Genomic DNA, 21,126 nt, shown 5'->3' with positions numbered 1-21,126 from the left:
CTGTTAAATCAATTTCAGGTGATTTCTGTTATAGCTTTGACTTTTGAAGGGCTACTATAATACCTCTTTCATATGTACATGTTTGTATTATCACTCTTTGCGACAACGTTTCGGCCCAGGGCTTTTATCAAGTCAAATGCATAAGTCTTAGATTACACATTCTGCAATTCTTCTGGCAAACAAATACTACATATCCTTAGGACGGCCAGCACATATTTATGCAATCTCGCCAGGCATATGTATGTTTTTGACAACACAGTAAATGACGTCACTCGACCTTCAGCTATTTCCGGAAGTAAATAAAATGAAAGTAGAAATGTTAAACTTGAAAACGAAAGCTGCATTTTGATTCGTAGATAGTCAGGGGTCACGCGCAGGGGTCACCCCGTCTAAATGTATGGGCGTGGACTCCATTTTTTTTTTTTTTTTTTTTTTGCTATTGGGGAGCCAATTTTCAGCACTTTATTACGAATTGAAATTACCTGGGCTTTAGTACAGCATGTCAGCTTTTAATCTATGAAAAAATATTTGAGCTCTTGATAAACACAAATCCCACAGGGGTCCGCAACGGACCAAGCGTAGGGTAAAATGGGGTAACTGGGACAATGGGAAAACTGGGACACTTTACACTTTTCAGTAAATTGGAGTAAATATTGGTTACGTTCCCTAAATAAGATCATATGTTGAAAAAGAACATTCAATGTTAAAGCCTATTATGACAAAACTTTTCTGCCGATGGATTGGAAAATATTTTAAGAATCGATTTTCTTAGACATATGTTGAGAGTATTACTAATAAATAAAAATAAGAAAACTATAATTACACGCTGTAAATAATTATGCCTTTTTTTTTCAGATGTTGCATTAAAATATTCTCGTTATGTTCCTGTCTAGTGAAACGCACCGTAGAAATAGTCGTCTGACTTTCTAGATATATTTGCTTATATGTGGTCGGTATATCAATAATATCTTAAAGATATTTAATTTCAGTACCGTAACGGCTTGATCATAAATGTGACGTCAATTTTGACGCAAGAAGCTGGTTCTCGTATATATGTAATATCGCATTTAACTTGTTTGAAATATTGAAGCGTATTATGTATCATTGCAAATCAAGGACATGGCATTATTTTTTTTTAATTCTATAAAAAAGTATAATAATTTTGTTTTATTGACTTTCATTTTGAATAATAAAGTGGCCTGTCATGAACCGTTGCGTTGACGTCAGACAACGACGTTATAAAACAGGTGCTTGTTTGTGAAATATGGCATGTCCAAAATATTTATATTGGTATGTGTTGATACCTTCAGTTATGGGAAGAGTTGCAAAACTGTAGGTATCACATTACTATTTCATACAATGAGATTTGTTTTTGAGAAATTACAACATACTTTATTTTGAACGTTCCTTTTCAAAAGTGTCCCACTAACCCTAATGTATTGGGGCAAGTGGGACACTGTCGTTAAGAACAAAGTTCTCCATGATTTTATTTTTGAACAAACTGGATGTTGGAAGAAAAAGGGGATATGCTCCAATGGACAGTACATAAAATGTTGTACATAACTGGACATAACCACTATAAATTGTCAACTTTTAATCTTTTTCCACGAATGAAATGAAAAAAGGAAAGAAAGTCTAGTAATGACGAAACTCTGATATTTTGTAAGTATACCACTAGTTCACAGGCGTGGTCATAATATATATTAGCTTAACGCTGGTGCAACTACTGAATTTTCTACCCGATACCAAGTTTACATGATCCAAGTCACTGTTTAGTCACATAGGTTTATTTAAAGGGAGATCGTTCCGTGAACCCCTCCCACTCATTCCGCGTAAAATCTGGTGAGTTTAGAATTTTTGATAGTCTAATAGGCTAATACTGATATTTCTTTCATGTTTAAAGAAACTGTCGGCAAATCTTATATTAATAAGTAGTATTTATACTAGGTGAAGCGCAGGAACCAACTGACAGTCAAGCCAACATGGTAGTTCTTTTAGTTAATTACTCCTTTAAAAGATAACGTTGTGTCAAATATTCAGGCTAAAGCAAACACCAAATATTGGCCAGACAACACATTTTAGGTACAGTTGCCAATAGTTTTCGAGAGCGTATGCCCATGTGTCCCTCTAGATCTCCTTAACTCTACCTTCATTCCCCTCATATTTCACCCCCTCCTCCCCGAGTCTTCCTGTATGCAAAAAGCTAGTTAATGTCCTTATTTCTTTGTGAAAAAAGACACACATTTTAATTGTCCCATTAATATTTGATAAAATCTATGTTCTAAGACTGTTTAAAATTTTGATCAGTTTCAAGTATAAAAATCACATATATAAGTACATAATGGATTATGTCAAGTTTATGTTTAATTCATACATAGTTATTTACACTTATAACATTTTTTTATTTTAAACGATTTATATAATAAGCATATATTGAAACAAATAATGACATAATTTATAAGCATATATTGAAACAAATAATGACATAATTTAGGCAAAAATTGGACATATTGATTTCTTTATGCATCCTTGTTTTACAAAACAGTCATAAATTGTAATTAATACTGAGCTATATTTTCAGTTTAGAATTCTTTTTTGATCTGTGGACATGAATGGTTTCATTTTTCATAAATGCAACTGTAATATACATAAATTCTAATAAAACTAAAATGTCCCAAGTTACCCCAACTGGATGGGGTAACTTGGGACACTTGACCAATGTTTAATTAATTTATAGTTAATCACAGGTTATCAGGTATTTGTAAAAGTTTATATTCGTCATATATTATATAGGTTGCGCATATTGAAATATCAATAAATCAAGTTTATATTTTGTCTTTCTTAAATATTACTCAACAGTGTTTCTTTAAGTGTCCCAGTTACCCCATTTTACCCTACATTGATAATTTTGGAACTTCATCAAATCGCTCAAAATGTCATTTTTGATGTTGTCTGAGAGTGTCAATATATGCCTCAGATGTAAGATATAACCGTGTTTGAGAGCTGCAGACCTAGACATTTCAGAAATATTTTCAAAATAAGTTTCGTGTAATAAATGTTGTTTCTACGGAAGCGTGAAAGGGCCATCAGACGCTAATACGTTTTAGTACGTTAAGGCTGTGGAAAGGATATATATTTGTACATGTTTGATCAAATTTAAGGCAGTTATTTGGAAAATAGTGACCATCTTAATTTGAAAAGTCTGTGTAACTAAATACCCTATTTCGTTGGTAGTTTAACAAACTTAAATTTTGGGTGATTTAATTACTACGTACATAATGACTACTAAGAAAACCTAAGCTAGCATAGAAGAGAATTAAAGTCATCAAAATATGAGTGGCATTAACTCATATGTATAATGATTTCGGATTAATTTGAAATAGCTGTCATCTTGAATAAAGACCTATATTGCTGAATCTGCTTCCCTTTTGATGTTCCCCATAGGGAACTTCCTTGAAACTTTTGCGGTCCGTATCAGCTTTTGCAATACTTTCATCATTTCTACTCCACTAGCAAAGAATAGATCTGTCAGTATGCGAATTGTCCAGAAATGAAACACGAACCTTAGGTTTGGCCGACTGACATTAAGGTGTTAAAGGTATCTGATTTTTTAGTTAATTATTTATTAATTTTGTTTTCTTTATTGTAAACATGAGGGTTCTGTTCCTTTATAAAGGATTAGAAGTTCTTAGTTTAAACAGTATATATTAAATATATCATGTGCATAAATAACATACATACAATAAAATTTACAATTAAAATAATGTAAAGGATCTGAAAACAAGCTTTCATTGAAAACTTATATTAATTAATTTCCTTGACAGTAAAACATGTTTAAGGATAGGGTGTAACAAAGTATGGTTTTTGTCTAGTTATTTGTTATTTGAAACTCTTTTTATAGTTTTTTAGCTAGTTAAGTATGAAAATTTTGAAATAAGTTGAGAAATGCTGCTTAGTACTAAGAATGTGCTGCATGTGGCCAGTTCGCCCCAATGGTCACACACGCGCGTTGGCGCGCCGGTCACGTGGAGAATCGCTTCGAGGCAACGATGTATTGCTGCACTTTAGCAAAGACAGATATATTCTGAGTCATAGTTAGGTGTTCATTATCAAACAGTAAGTTATTGATGGTGGGTGCACAAGGTAATTCATTTAGGAGCAATTGTCTTTCTGGTATATAAATCGGACATGATAAAAGGTAGTGATTTGTTGTTTCTACTTCACCACATGTACAGTAAGGACTATTTGCTATTGATTTACGAAAAAGGATTTAGGGAACTACAGCCTAGACGGAGACGAGTATGTAGTATTTGACTATGCAATCCAACTTCCTGATAGGTAATGCGGCGGGGGTTTGGATGCGTTGCTATTTAAGCGTTTCTTAAATACTGCTAAGGAAGGACTTGCTTTGATTTCTTCTGACAACGCGTTCCATACACGAATCACGGATGGAATAAATGAATCTTTGTATAATTGCGTGCGACAACATGATGAGGGTATATTCGTGTTATTTCTTCATTGATATTTATTTTGTATACGAGAAGGGATAAGGTTACATAAATAACTTGGGGAAATGTCATTTTTCATTTTGTAGAATAGTATAAGTTATATTTCTTCCTTCTGCTAGATAGTGTTTCCCATTTTAAGTCGGTATACAGGTTGTTAATATTGCAGAGATTCGTCGTGCCGGTAATAATTCTCGCTGCTTCAGTTTGTATTGCTTCTAGTTCGCGCTTAAGTTCTTCAGTACAGTTATCCCAAAGGACATCACAGTACTCAAGAAGTGGTCTTATAATAGATATATAAAGGCGTTCGAGCGATTGTCTGTTGATGATAAATTTCATTGACCTTAGTATTCCTATTCTCTGCCACGCACGAGAAATAGCGGATGATATGTGCGGGCGCCATTTACCATCAATTGAAAATATAACTCTTAAGTGTTTATGTTCTTCTACTGTTTTTATAAGAATATTGTTCATGAATAAGTTAGGATGGTGCAGTTTATTATACTTTCTAGAAATGAGAAGAGTTTCCGTTTTATTAGGATTAAAATCAACTAGCCAAGTTTTACCCAATGATGTATTTTGCCGAGGTCAGAGTTAAATTGAGATGCGGTGTCTTCTGGATCGTCTACTACCAGATATAAACTTGTGTCATCGGCGAATAATCAAATGTTTGATTTAATATCCTTCACAATGTTGTTTACAGATGGCAATTTCGTGGGGATATGAGTTCATGGATTTCAACTTTTGAACATAAAATGAATGGGAATTTTACTTGTTCGTTAGGATTAAGTTTCATGGATTGACTCAACCACGAAATCCACGACATTCACAATGTCGTCTTTAGAAGTTCTTAAGATTTCCCGCGTAAGTATGTACTAATGTGGTGGGTGGGGTACATCAACCCCATTATAATGATTTTACATCATTTAATTTTGTGGGCATGAAATTTCGTGGTTTTGGTCAAAATGGCTTTTTCGTGGGGATATGAATTCATGGATTTCAACTTTTGAACATAAAATGAATGGGAATTTTACTTGTTCGTTAGGATTAAATTTCGTGGATTGACTCAACAATGAAATTAACAATGTCGTCTTTAGAAGTTCTTAAGATTTACCGCGTAAGTATATATACTAATGTGGTGGGTTGGGTACATCAACCCCTACTTTTTACATTTTATTTGGTATAATAATTTTTTTTATTATACATAGCATAGCATTATTTGACAACCAAAGTAAATTACTGTAAAATCACTTAATTTCATGGGCATGAAATTCCGTGGTTTTGGTTAAAATGGCAATTTCGTGGGGATATGAATTCATGGATTTCAACTTTTGAACATAAAATGAATGGGAATTTTACTTGTTCGTTAGGATTAAATTTCGTGGATTAACTCAACCACAAAATCCACGACATTCACAATGTCGTTTTTAGAAGTTCTTAAGATTTCCCGTGTAAGTATATGTACTAATATGGTGGGTGGGGTACATCAACCCCTACTTTTTACATTTTATTTGGTATAATATATATAGCATAGCAATATTTGACAACCAAAGTAAATTACTGTAAAATCATTTAATTTCATGGACATGAAATTTCGCGGTTTTGGTCAAAATGGCAATTTCGTGGGATATGAATTCATGAATTTCAACTTTTGAACATAAAATGAATGGGAATTTTACTTGTTCATTAGGATTAAATTTAGTGGATTGACTCAACTACGAAATTAACAATGTCGTCCTTAGAAGTTCTTAAGATTTCCCGCGTAAGTATATGTACTAATGTGGTGGGTGGGGTACATCAACTCCTACTTTTTACATTTTATTTGGTATAATATACAAAGCATAGCATTATTTGACAACCAAAGTAAATTACTGTAAAATCATTTAATTTCGTGGGCATGAAATTTCGTGGTTTTGATCAAAATGGCAATTTCGTGGGGATATGAATTCATGGATTTCAACTTTTGAACATAAAATGAATGGGAATTTTACTTGTATGTAAGGATTAAATTTCGTGTATTTTCTCAACCACGAAAATTAGTCCCTCACGAATATTAATGATTTCACAGTATTGATTATTCCAGGCATTAAAAGATAAGTTTTATTATAAGAAATGTCACATAAATTTCTTTTTCACCATCCAAATCAGCACTATCCCTATGCAATGCTAAGGTTTTGCCTTGACCCACGGACCAAGTCTGCATGGTGGCACTTGAACATTTGTCAGTCTAGAACAAAATTTGGGCAAAATCAAGATATCTTATGGGTACAGTGGAACTTTTGAAATCACTCGACTGCTTAATATATCACACTACAATATTTGTGGACATACTACTGTATTGTCCCATGTCAAAGTAACTAGAACTATTCATGCATTGTGTATTATTTATTTGTAAATATGCCGGTATAATTTATAAAGCATTTATGTAGTAACATTAAATTTTAGGAGCTAATCACTCTCTTTTCTCGTGTTCATTTTATATATACAAAATTAAGACTAGCAATAAGTTTCACTCAGAGCCAATAACAAACTATAAAATATCACTTAAAACAAACAGAAAGGGAATAATTCCAGCAAAATAAGCTTTAATAGTCCTTTATTAACATCACTACAATCACTCTTATCAACATCACTTCAATCACCTTTATCAACATCACTACAATCACTCTTATCAACATCACTACAATCACTAATATCAACATCACTTCAATCACTCTTATCAACATCACTTCAATCACTCTTATCAGCATCTCTACAATCACTCTTATCAACATCTATACCAATTGTGTTCAAATATAATCAGCATAACAGACCGTATAATTAACACAATGGGTATAGAGTATCGAGATGTGTATGTGTTGAACATTTCATGGTGATCCTTTTTGTAGTACAAAATATATTCAAACATATGTTTGTTGCGTTTTCGTATCTCGTCAGTGTATACCATAACTGGGTATAACTACAGTATGTACATACACAAGTATATGAAAAATGGGTGTCATAAAGTACTGTATGAACATACAAGTATACGACAACTGGGTATCATAAAGCATGAACAGTATACAAGTGTGTGATTGATACAAACTGTAATTTTGAAATAGACAACTGTATGGTCATTTCAGATGTAACATTAAGACTAAGAACAATATATGTGCAGTCAAACTTTATTCCTTTGAACTGGATGGGCCCATCAAAATTTGTGAGAGTGTTCAGTTGTTTGTTGTCAGGTTTCAACAGCTAATTGGGTCAATCTTACCCGCGAAGCATCAGTAATCGTTACCTTTTTAGATATATATATTCATTTTTGCAGAATAGTGTGAAGCAAAAATACTTGACAATTTATAATGTTAGTACGAAAAATATACATTTGGATTAAATATGAACACAGTCATTGCGTGTAAGATTAACTGTGTGACACATTTCTAAATTTGCATATTTCTGTCCAAGCAGTATATTAAGGTTAACAATAGGCCCAAATGGGCCTAATGCGCTCACCTGAAGAGGACTTCGACCATATGACCTTGTTTCTAACCAAGTTTGGTGAACAGTTCATTAAAACAAAAGTTATTTCAAATTTGTTTTCTATATTTTGCTGTGACAGCCCAAAAATGCAGAACAAACTTGATCATAAGAAGTTGTTTCAATATTTTTCTATTTCTGGCTCTGGTGGCCCCTAAAAGGGACAAAGTGCCCCAAGTTGAATACATTTGGCATACGGCCTTATATTGATGATACCGAGAAAGTTTGATGAAGATCCATCAAGCAGTTCATGGGAAGAAGTTGTTTACAGATACTTCTATTTTTAGCTCTAGTGGTTGATAAAAGGGGCCAAGTGCCCCCATTTGAACAAAATTGAAGTGAGGACTTTATAATGATGCTATTGACTAAGTTTTATGAAGATCCATCCACTCGTTCATAAGAAGAAATTTTTTAAAGGTATTTCTGTTTTTAGCTCTCAAGTCCCTCCATTTACTATAGAGAGGACCTTATTACAGACCAAGTTTGATAAATATCCATTAAGCAGTTCATTAGAAAAAGTTGTTTAAAGGTTTTTCTATTTATAGACCAAGTTGCATAAAGATTGAGTCACAACTGTGGCCTCTAGAGTATTCACAAGCTTTTCCTTTGATCTGACTTGGTGACCTAGTTTTTGACCCCACATGACCCAGATTAGACCTTGAACTAGAGATCATCAAGACAAACATTCTGACCAAGTTTCATAAAGATTGAGTCACAACTGTGGCCTCTACTGTTCACAAGCTTTTCCTTTGATTTGACCGCGTGACCTTGTTTTTGACCCCACAGGACCCAGATTCAAACTTGACCCAGAGATCATCAAGACAAACATTCTGGCTAAGTTTTATAAAGATTGGGTTACAACTGTGGCCTCTAGTGTTCACAATCTTTTCCTATGATCTGGCCTACTGACCTAGTTTTTGATCCCACATGACCCAGATATGAAACTGACTTTGAGATCATCAAGACAAACATTCTGACCAAGTTTCATAAAGATTGAGTCTTAACTGTGGCCTCTAGAGTGTTCACAAGCTTTTCCTTTGATTTGTCCGGGTGACCTAGCTTTTGACCCTACATGACCCAGATTCGAATTTGACCTAGAGATCACCAAGACAAACATTCTGACCAAGTTTCATAAAGATTGGGTCACAACTGTGGCCTGTAGAGTCTTCACAAGGCAAATTGTGCAGGCGACGCACGCCGACGGACACCAGACAATGACCGGTCACAATACCTCACCTTGAACACTTCGTGCTCAGGTGAGTTAAAAAGCTGTAACAGTCTATAAAGCATTGCAAACAGAACCTCAAAACTGTCCAAACTACTTAAAGAATAAATTCAAATATGTTAATAAAAACAAACTCAGATCATCACAGCAACAACTTTATATTCCAAAACCAAATTTAGAATTTTTCAGAAAATCAACTAAATTATTCAGGACCAAAACTGTGGAATGACATTCCTCTACATGTAAGATCTTCTGCATCTACAGCAGAATTCAAAAGAAAATATATCCAATGGAAGTTTCCTTGTTGGACAAACTGAAAATTAAAATAAATCATTTTTGTTCTGTACTGTTGTAAAATGTATCTGTTTTGTTCATGTTGTAAATATGTAAAATGTATTATGTTATTATGTTGAGACCCATACAGAAGATTCCTGTGGCAAGTATGCTTCCTCCTTAAATAAAGACTTAATAATTATTATTATTACATTAACCTGAAAATCTAAGTAAAATGGAGGCATAATTCACAGAATATTGATGCCAGAGTTATGGCTCTTGCGTCATATGATGTGGGTGATAACGTGGTACAACTATTTTAAGTGTGCATCAATTTGTTTGGTAATAACAGATATAGACTGAAAGTGCATCAAAACTTTTAACCTGAAATTTTACCTAAAAGAGGGCATAATTCATATAATACTGGTGCCACAGTTATGAGCCTTGTGCAAAATGATGTGGAACAATTGTTTCATGTTTGAATCAAATCCTTTCTGTAATCACAGAGATATAGCACTAAAACTACCCTAAAATTCTAAGTAAAAAGGGGCCATAATCCATGAAAAATTGGTGCAAGACTTATGGACATTGTGTCATATGATGTGGGTGATTATTTGGAACAACTGTTTTAAGTTTGAATCAATCCATTTAGTAATAACTGAGATAGAGTGTAAGTGTACCAAAACTTTAACCTGAAAATCTAAGGGGGATAATCAAGAAATATTGGTCAAGAGTAATGGCCCTTGTGCCAGATGATGATGAAGAATAACTATTTTAAGTTTGAAGCAAATCCATCCCATAGTTACAGAGATAAAGAGAACTAGAATTGTGTCCACAGGACAAGGATGCCCCAACATACTGTGCTATCCTCTAAATGACAAAGTTTTTATTAAGAAAGAGCCTAGAAAAAATGCCCACAGAGAAAGGTCTGTCATTTATGGTCATCTTCACATGAAGGTCCTTCAACTGTGAAACTTTCAAGCATATCCTTTCAATAGTGTTTCCAGAGCTGGACACATAAGATTTTTCTCTATATAATCTCTCTCTCTATATATATATTATATAATCTATATAGCAAAACTATCAGGGCCATAACTGCAGTAAAAATAATCACAGAAAATTTCCTTTCTTTATGGTCAATGGCACATCAAGTTTATTCATCTGTGATAGTTTGAAGCAAATCCAGCTAATAGTGAGGGAGGAGTAAAATGTTGGACACACAAGATTTTTCTTTATATTTTATATAGCAAAACTATCAAAGAGCCATAACTGCGCTATAAGTAGTCACAGAAAAAATTCCTTCCTTTATGGTCATCAGACATTACCTGTCGTTCACCTGTAAAGTATACCTACACTCCCAGCAGGCATACGACGTTGAATCGATGTTGGATATTGGTTGAATTTAGGTCGCGACGTTGTCCACCTAAATGCAACGTCAAAAAGACGTTGAAACCCCGACGTCTAACAGACGTCAGTAGTAGACGTCAAATCAGCGTTGGATATTGGTTTGATTTAGGTCACGACCTCGGCGACCTAAATGCAACGTCGAAAAGATGTTGAAACCACGACGTCTAACAGACACTGGTAGTAGACATTTAAGCGACATTGGATACATGTCGGATTTTTTTAATATTTCGCAGCAAAAACACAATTATATTTTCCAATGATGAACTCGTTTCTTGAATGGACACATTTGTGTTTAACACAAAATCATAATTTCAATTCTATTTTACACGATGTAGCTGTTAAGTATAGGTTGAACAGGCACTTCTATAAAACTATGTCTGAATAAATAAAAATAACCAAAACATCCGACCTGTAACCAAGGGAATGAGTAGTTATTAGTATGCATTTAACAAACTGAATTGGTCTGGGGCAAGAATTTCATTTTGGCTCAATTTTAAACTATGATGTCAGATGATATACCTGGATCAAAATGGGAACATTAGTTACGAAATCTGACCCAGCACTGAACTTTACACATGTAGCTCAGTTAGACACACGCAACTCGCAGAGATGTTTACACATTCTCATGGTAATTTGATACATTTGTGTGAGTTTTGCAGACATTTAGAGCAACTGTATGGATTAATATTCAACATGATTTGTAGAAAGTAAGTATTTCAATATTTATTTCTTAATTATCTGACTTATCATATCAATTATTATCCGCCTTAGAAAATTCATACAATTCGTACGAACAAGAAACTTTTAACTATAAAAACAAGAGGACCATGATGGTCCTGAATCGCTCACCTCTTCCCACATGACCCAGTTTTGAGTATGACGTCGTTTTTTCTATTATTTGAAATAGTGACCTAGTTTTTGAGCTCATGTGACCCAGTTTTGAACTTGACCTAGATATTATCAAGATAAAAATTCTGACCAATTTTCATGAAGATCCATTGAAAAAGATGGTCTCTAGAGAGGTCACAAGGTTTTTCTATTATTTGACCTATTGACTTAGTTTTCAAAGGTACGTGACCCTGTTTTGAACTTTACCTAGATATCATCAAGGTGAACATTCTCACTAATTTTCATGAAGATGTCATGAAAAATATAGCCTCTAGAGAGGTCACAAGGTTTTTCTTTTTTTTATATCTACTGGCCTAGTTTTTGACCGCACGTGACCCAGTTTCGAAACTGACCTAGATATCATCAAGGTGAACATTCAGATCAATTTTCATGAAGATCCATTGAAAAATATGGCCTCTAGAGAAGTCAAAAGATTTTAATAATTTTAGAACCTACTGACCTAGTTTATGACCGCAGTTGACCCAGTTTCAAACTTGACCTAGATATCATCAAGATGAACATTCTGACCAATTTTTATGGAGATCCATTCACAAGTATGGCCTCTAGAGAGGTCACAAGGTTTTTCTATTTTTAGACCTACTGACCTAGTTTTTGACCGCACATGACCCTGTTTCGAACTTGACCTTGATATCATCAAGATGAACATTCAGACCAATTTTCATACAGATCCCATGAAAAATATGGCCTTTAGAGAGGTCACAAGGTTTTTCTATTATTTGACCTACTGACCTAGTTTTTGAAGGCACATGACCCACTTTCGAAATTGACCTAGATATCATCAAGATGAACATTCAGACCAACTTTCATACAGATCCCATAAAAAATATGTATGGCCTCTAGAGAGGTCATAAGGTTTTTCTATTATTTGACCTACTGACCTAGTTTTTGATGGCACGTGACCCACTTTCAAATTTGACCTAGATATCATCAAGGTGATCATTCTGACCAATTTTCATGAAGATCTCATGAAATATGTGGCCTCTAGAGAGGTCACAAGGTTTTTCTATTTTTAGACCTACTGACCTAGTTTTTGACCGCACGTGACCCATTTTCGAACTTGACCTAGATATCATCAAGACGAACATTCAGACCAACTTTCATACAGATCCCATGAAAAATATGGCCTTTAGAGGGGTCACAAGGTTTTTCTATTATTTGACCTACTGATCTAGTTTTTGAAGGCACGTGACCCAGTTTCGAACTTGACCTAGATATCATCAAGGTGAACGTTCTGACCAATTTTCATGAAGATCTTGTGAAATATATGGCCTCTAGAGAGGTCACAAGGTTTTTCCATTTTTAGACCTACTGACCTAGTTTTTGAAGGCACGTGACCCAGTTTCGAACTTGACCTAGATATCATCAAGGTGAACAATCTGACCAATTTTCATGAAGATCTTGTGAAATATACGGCCTCTAGAGAGGTCACAAGGTTTTTCTATTTTTAGACCTACTGACCTAGTTTTTGAAGGCATGTGACCCAGTTTCGAACTTGACCTAGATATCATCAAGATGAACATTCTGGCCAACTTTCATAAAGATCCCATGAAAAATGTGACCTCTAGAGTGGTCACAAGCAAAAGTTTACGGACGCACGCACGGACCACGGACACCGCGCGATCGCAAAAGCTCACCCACCTTGTCACTTTGTGACAGGTGAGCTAAAAAACTTATAAACATACTTGATAGAAGAGTTAACATTGAATATAATGTTTAAAATTTAAACTTTCAGAATGCCTTTGAAGTACCTGAACATTCACATTTTATTCTAGGTCTAGGTCAAATATGTCACAAGTTATGAAGCAGAAATTGCCGTATTTATAGTACCCTACATAGTTAACACCAGAAACTACTAAGGGCCATAACTTTGGTGTTACTTGGGCAATCTAACAGAAACTTGACATGCTGCATTTGCATTTCCCTATAGTGGTGAACATGTATATAAAGTTTTATTTAAATATTCCAAACCACTTCCAAGATATGGCTCCAGACAGAAAGATAGACGGACGGACAGATGGAAGGATGCCCCCATATTTTGATAAAAGGACAGACAGACAACACCAAAACTATATCCCTCCACCTTTGGCGGGGGATAGTAATAATGTGCATCTCCTCTTGATAGTAAAGCTTCCTATGAAGAATGGCTAAATTCCAACCAATGGTTGCTGAGAAATACTCTGCACAAGAATTGTACTATAGTATACTATTGTTTAATAATCAAAGGGCAATAACTGGGTGAAAAATCATCCAAACCGAAAATGTAGATAATATGTGCATCTCCTCTCGATAATAAAGCTTCCTATGAAGATTCCCTAAATTCCAACCAGTGGTTGCTGAGAAATACTAGTACTCCTGACAAGAATTGTACTATAGTATGTTGAACAAGCAAATTCGATGAACTGGCATCCCCCTCCGAAAGGGTTTGTGGTGAGGAATGGCAAAAAATTATATCTGGCAAAAAGTTAAGGATGCTACTAAGAAGCAAATAATTTCATTAGACAAAATCAATTTAACAGAAAACGAACGTTTAAAGTGTACATAATAAATGTATGTTACGTTGATCCTGACTAAAGAAATTATTTTGAATGGAATATGTTTACTGTAATAAGCATAGCTTTTAGAATTACATGGAGTTATGTGAGCTCGAAGTGTAACTAGAATGAAATATTGTCTTTAAAAGAAGAGAGCACAATCAAGTAAGATATCTTGAACATGGCTGGCGGCTGGGTGGGTGTTGGTTACCACTTCACATGTTGAAGGTTTGAACATTTCTAAAAAAAAATAATATTTTTTGGGGGGGGGCTTTGAACGGGTGAATGTGTGTGTGTTCGGGTAAAACGTCTTTTTCAACAATTTTTCAGTCATATAAACAACGGTGTCCAACTTTATAGTGCTGCCTCACTGGAATATCACGCCGTAGACACGTGACACGATACCCCACCCTGTCATATTATACAGACACCGGGCTGACCAGTCCTAGCACTACCCTCTTAATGCTGAGCGTCAAGCAAGGTAGCTACTAGTACCATTTTTTACATCTTTGGTATGACGCAGCTGGGGATCAAACCTGCGACCTCCCGCATGGGTGGGTTGGGGGGAGGATGCATGATCTGGGTGGAGAAATGAGGTGGGGAAACAGTACAACTTTGCATGTTGATAAATATTCATGGAAGGTTTGAAAAAAATCTAAAATAAGGAATGAAAAAAAAAAATATTTTTTTTGTGTGTATTCAACTTCACATGTTTATAATAAATGTTCATGGAAAAAAATGAAAGAAGTTTAATGAAATTCTACCAAATGGTAAGTGTGTTATGCACAAATAAACAATTAAAGGGCAATAACTCTGAAGTTACTAAAAGAAATCCAGACGAAATTGTGTATGCACAACCACATTATGGTGATCTAAATTCAGTTTAAGTTTCATAGTTCTAGGTCAAATATATCAAAAGTTATGAAGCAGAAATTGCCATATTATAGTTAACACTAGAAACTTGTAAGGGCCACAACTCTGGTGTTACTTTGGCAATCGGACTGAAACTTGATGGGCTGCATGAAGTTTTATTTAAATATTCCCAACCACTTCCTAGCTATGGCTATGGACGGAAGGACGGACAATGCCAAAACTATATCCCTCCGACGACCTTACTGGTACTGATGATAAACCCGAACAGAAAATGAGGTTTTTTATCTGTAACTTTTTTATTTCTGCAATTTGTAATCAATGGTCGGTATCAAAATAAAGCTTAGCATTTGCTGAAAACTTTACATAATTCAAATTTATATTTAGTTAGCAAACTCACACGAAGTGAGGCCCTGGAAGGGGTTTGTAAAATGGGGACTGTAAGCAGGTTGACTGATGATAAATTCGAACACTGTCATTTACAAAATTTTCTTCGTAGTATTATATTGAAACTTTCCCAAAAAGCTGGAACAGTCATTCCTGATCAAGTAATGAAAATGACCCAATGTCAGGCCTTCATGTGGCGACAGTGAGCATGCGCAAAAAAGCACCCTCTTTCCCCAGTAATTTTGGATAAATATTTTTATACAGATAAATGTAAGTCATTTATTTATACAGAATATTTACCAATTTTGTTTTTATTTACACCAGTTGGTGTTGTAAATGGAAACTATTAGATGGTGTGTTCAATTTTATAAAGAACTGATTGCAATCAAATATTTCCAAGGCGGTCGACTTTATCGTCTGTCCGGGTTTATCATCAGTACCAGTAACCTGTATTTTATGATGTTACACCTGTGAACCAAAATTTATGATCCTAGGCCCAAGCATTCTAAAGTTATCATCTGGAGACCGTTTAACTGTTTCGGGTCATTGTGACCTTGGACCTCAAAGTCAAACTTCACCTGTATTTTATGATGCTACATCTGTGTACCAAAAATTATTTAAATCTTTCAAGCCTTTCATGAATTATTGTCCGGAACCATGAAAACAAACGGACCGACAGCTCATTCCTATATAGCCCCCCAAACTTCGTTTTGTGGGGATATAAAAATGGGCTGTAACTTGAAAACAAATAATTGGACATGAAAGTTCCGACAATATGCACATGTCTACTTCAAGTTGATAATGTATATGAATGTTTATGATGTGTAATAATTTTCATTTTAACTGTATGGAAACTGTAGGAGGAGTTCAGTACATAAGAAAGTGTTACGGACAGACAGTACAAACATTATATGCCCCCGGGATCTTTGACACAGGGGGGATAAGACTATCAACTAAATCTAAACAAGTGAATGAAGTATTGCCATGCAATACAAAGTCCCCTACTGGAAGGCAACTAATTTTCTCTACTGCAGTATAACATAATGAACTGATATCTGTCAATAATGTATAAACAATATTGTACTATATATACAATATGTTATAACAAAACACTTAGATTAAAAATTTGTATGTATAAAATTTATTTATTTATTTGGGTTTTACGGCGCACCAACACAGTATAGGTTATATGGTGCCAAACAGGACTACAAATTTTGGTTCCACATCTCATTTACATCGAAATAAAAACATGAGGTATGGAATCAAAATTTACATACCTGCTGGAATCACAGAGTTACTGCAAAACCAAGTGTTAAGACGGTATAAGACCCTATTAGTTGCCTCTTACGATCATGCAAGGGTAAGGCAGTGGTTCCAATTCTTTCCATACACAGATTGTCCCAGAACCACATAGGGCTGTATGTATAAAAACCTATAGTTTTTATATAGCATTTTTTGGCCAATTATCAAAAAGGTATCATATAAGTTATTTATAGTAAAAAATAAACAAGAGTGCCAGAATATCACAATAAACACCCATCATAGCAAATTTCACTAGCACCTGTATTTGCAAATGGAATTTTAATTCTGTGGTTGTGTAGTAATTATTGTAATTCTTTTGTTTTTCTAAATCCACAAAAAAACTCACCAGGCAGAGAAACCTTAAAATACACCTAAAATTTGAAAGTAACATCTATGTTGTACTACAAAAAAGTGGTCTTGGTTTTTCCCTATGGTCAATTATAAAAAAGTTACAATATAAGTCATTTATAGTAACAACTAAGGGAAGTTAATATTGAAAAAAAAAAAAAAAACATTCAAAGTCCACACAAAAATCCTTACCTGAGACAGGTCAAAATACACCTCAAAATTGGATGTAACATGCATATTGTACCACAGAAAAGTGGTCTTGATTCTTCCCTATGACTAGTAATGAAAAAGTTACAATATAGGCTATTTATAGTAACAACAAAGGGAAGTAATTCTAAAGAAGGGACCGGCGCATGACGCTTCATCTCATGATGGTGTACAATTGTGCCAAGTTACATCAAAATCCCTCTATGCATGAAGAAGAAATGCTCCAGACAAAGTCATTCTTGAATCTGGCATTTGACCTCTAAGTGTGACCTTGACCTTAGACCTAGGGACCTGGTTCTTGCAATCAACAATCCGTTTCATAGTAAGTGAACATTATGCCAAGTTACATCAAAATCCCTCTATGAAGTAAGAAGAAATGTTCCAGACAAAGTCATCTTGTATTTGACATTTGGCCTCTATGTGTGACCTTGACCTTCCACTTAGGGACCAGGTTCTTGCACATGACACTCCATCTCATAGTGGTGAACATTTGTGCCAAGTAATATTCAAATCCTGTTTTGCATGACAAAGTTATACACCGGACAGGAAAAATGTCACATTGACCTTTGATCTCCAATTGTGACCTTGACCTTTAAGCTGGGGTTCTGGGTGTTGTGCATGACACGTCCTCTCATCATGGGGAACATAAATATTTTATGCTAAGTAATATTAAAATCCCTTGATGAATGACAGAGTTCTGGACCGGACAGGAAAAAACAAGAGCTGTCACTAATGGTGACAAATGCCCCCACAACACCTTGACCTTTAACCTTGTGACCTTGACTTTTCACCTGGTGGCCCCAAAGTCATTAGGGGTAGTGTACTCAATAAGAACTATCAGCATGTGAAGTTTGAAGGTCCTGGGTGAAGTGGTTCGCGAGTAAAGTGCCTTCATGCAAAAAGTTAATGTTAGACCGTGACCGTGACCTTTGACCTGGTGACCCCAAAGTCAGTAGGGGTGGTGTACTAAATAAATACTATCAGCATATGAAGTTTGAAGGTCCTGGGTGCAGTGGTTCGCGAGTAAAGTGCCTACATGCAAAAAATTAACGTTGGCCCCTGTGACCTTGACCTTTGACCTGGTAAGTCAGTAGGGGTGGTGTACTCAATAAGTACTATCAGCACGTGAAGTTTGAAGGTCCTGTGTGCACTGCTTTGTGAGTAAAGTGCCTTCATGCAAAAAGTTAACATTGGCCCCTGTGACCTTGACCTTTGACCTGGTGACCCCAAAGTCAGTAGGGTGGTGTACTCAATAAGTACTATCAGCATGTGAAGTTTGAAGGTCCTGAGTGCAGTGCTTCACGAGTAATGTGCCTTCATGCAAAAAGTTAACGTTGGCCCCTGTGACCTTGACCTCTGACCTGGTAACCTTAAAGTCAGTAGGGGTGGTGTACTCAATAAGTACTATCAGTATATGAAGTTTGAAGGTCCTGGGTGCAGTGGTTCGCGAGTAAAGTGCCTTCATGCAAAAAGTTAACGTTGTGATGAACGAACTAACTAATGAACGGATGGACAGTTGAAAACTAATATGCCTCTCTTCGGAGACATAAAAACCTATTGATCTTTGACCTCCAATTGTGACCTTGACCTTTGAGCTACCGGTCCGGGTTTTGTGCATGACACGTCGTCTCATCATGGGAAACATTTGTGCCAAGTAATATTAAAATCCCTTCATGGAGTTACGGTCCGGACAGGAAAAAAGCACAATTGACCTTTGACCTCCAATTGTGACCTTGACCTTTGAGGATTTCCGCATGACATGTCGTCTCATCACGGGGAACATTTGTGCCAAGTGATATTAAAATCCCTTACTGAATGACAGAGTTATGGACCGGACAAGAAACAGACCCTGTTCAAGCCATGTTAACATCTGACAGCCAAGTGTGACCTTGACCTCTGAGCTAGGGGTCTGAAAGTCATGCATGACACATCGTCTTATTATGAGGTACACTTCTGCCATATAATATTAAAATCCCTTCATGGATGGCAGAATTATGGATCGGACAGGAAAAAAGCCCTGCTGACCTTTGACCTCCAATTGTGACCTTGACCTTTAAGCTAAGGGTCTGGGGTTTGCGCATGACACATCGTCTCATCATGGGGAACATTTGTGGTTGATTTCTTGTCTGTTGCTATCGACACGGCTTGCAATTTAGCAACCTGTTAAATCCAATTTTAAACATGGCTGCGGAACTGACCGCTGACCGTCTAATGCATGCCGTTTTTAGGCTTTGGGAGGCAATTTGAGTGGCCGCTGGCCACGGACAGCAGGACCCACCGAATAGAAGTATAAAATAGAGGGAATTTTGTCGGGGGCGTCTCAAACTGACCGTTAACGTAAATTTTTTTCTGAAAGAACCTAACATGACCATGCACAACTTCTGTTGTTGCTGATCACTTGTGTTAAGTATCATTAAATTGTGTCAAGGTGATGAGGAGAGATGGTGCGCACAAGACTGTGTCTACAGACAGATGGACAGACGGACATCCTGAAACCAGTATACCCCACTTACAACTTCATTGTTCGAGGGGTACAATAATCCTAACTAGTTTCCAAAACATAATTCACTGCAATGCTAATATATAAACAGACAAAAATACTTTATCATACATTCTGCAGTCAATATTTCCTATACATGTAACACCCTGAGTACCTTTTTCAAAATGATGGATTAACTGTTCAAATTAACTACAGTTTTAATGGCTGATCTGATTGGCTAAAATAGTCATAGATCAAGTTGCTGGTAATGTCGTATTTCCAGGTAATGTGTTCTGGTAGGCCACATGATTCACATAGAAGTCATGGTAGTACGCTAGGATGGCAACAGGCTGACCTAAGATGAGCGATAACCATACAACCATATTTCCATATTTTCCATGGACATATTTTGATTGGACCAAAGCTAAAGGTACCTACAACAGAACAAAAAGATCCCTTTACTTTATAAAAATAGACTCTACCCTATCTTCATTAACAATATCATGTCCTGGACCAACAAAAAAGTTCTCAGAATATGCAATAGAAAAAGTATTAAAAACAATTTAATCCATATACTGGTTGGGAACCATTTTCCGGACACATTTTCATATTTCGGCTCCATTATTCCCTAAAAATAATATTTGACATAAATGAAGCCCACACTGCACAAACTTCAGCTCCTTCCACATCCGGTGTTGTAATAAGCATCGCGTTGTGACGTAAAATATGGGTTCCATGGGGCCTCAAATGGGGTCACTAAAATAAGTTATTTTTCCCGTCAGGTAAACCAGTATCCGAACAAATATTTTGACGGTGTTTTGTTGTTAATTTGATATCAAAATAAGTAATTAAACTATTTCTACACCTTTCTTTATCATTCATCTCTTCAAAATTGCACATGAAACATAACCCGATGTTCAATAGCAGCTACGAAAGCAAACCGAGGTTGACTATAAAAAACTCGAATTTCGTCTTCTACTAATTCTTGATAATTCCAATAGTTATAGAATAAAATTTGTGCAAAAATCGACAGCCCTGCATCTTACGTAACTTTTAGCGTGAAATTAAAAGAAGAACATGTTATCAGCAGACAATCATTATGTAGTTTGGTTATTCCTTCCCCACTTGATACCTCGGCATGTGTGAACTACTGCGCATGCGCAA

General features: G+C 35.6%; 1 protein-coding gene across 1 annotated transcript in view; it reads right to left on the bottom strand.

Annotated features, from left to right (window-relative positions):
• Positions 1–6,875: 6,875 nt before the first annotated feature.
• LOC123549120 (diacylglycerol O-acyltransferase 1-like) overlaps positions 6,876–21,126 on the bottom strand; it is a 282,902-nt gene continuing 268,651 nt past the window's right edge. Inside the window, exon 13 of the mRNA XM_053546772.1 lies at positions 6,876–20,396. Coding sequence (XP_053402747.1) covers positions 20,217–20,396 — 180 coding nt within the window. The 3' untranslated portion in view covers positions 6,876–20,216. The remainder of the gene's footprint in view (positions 20,397–21,126) is intronic.

The sequence above is a fragment of the Mercenaria mercenaria genome, chromosome 6 (assembly GCF_021730395.1).
Source record: "Mercenaria mercenaria strain notata chromosome 6, MADL_Memer_1, whole genome shotgun sequence".
NCBI classification, from domain to species: domain Eukaryota; kingdom Metazoa; phylum Mollusca; class Bivalvia; order Venerida; family Veneridae; genus Mercenaria; species Mercenaria mercenaria.
The sequence above is the reverse complement of the archived record's forward strand: the minus strand, read 5'-3'. Positions and strand labels throughout refer to the sequence as shown.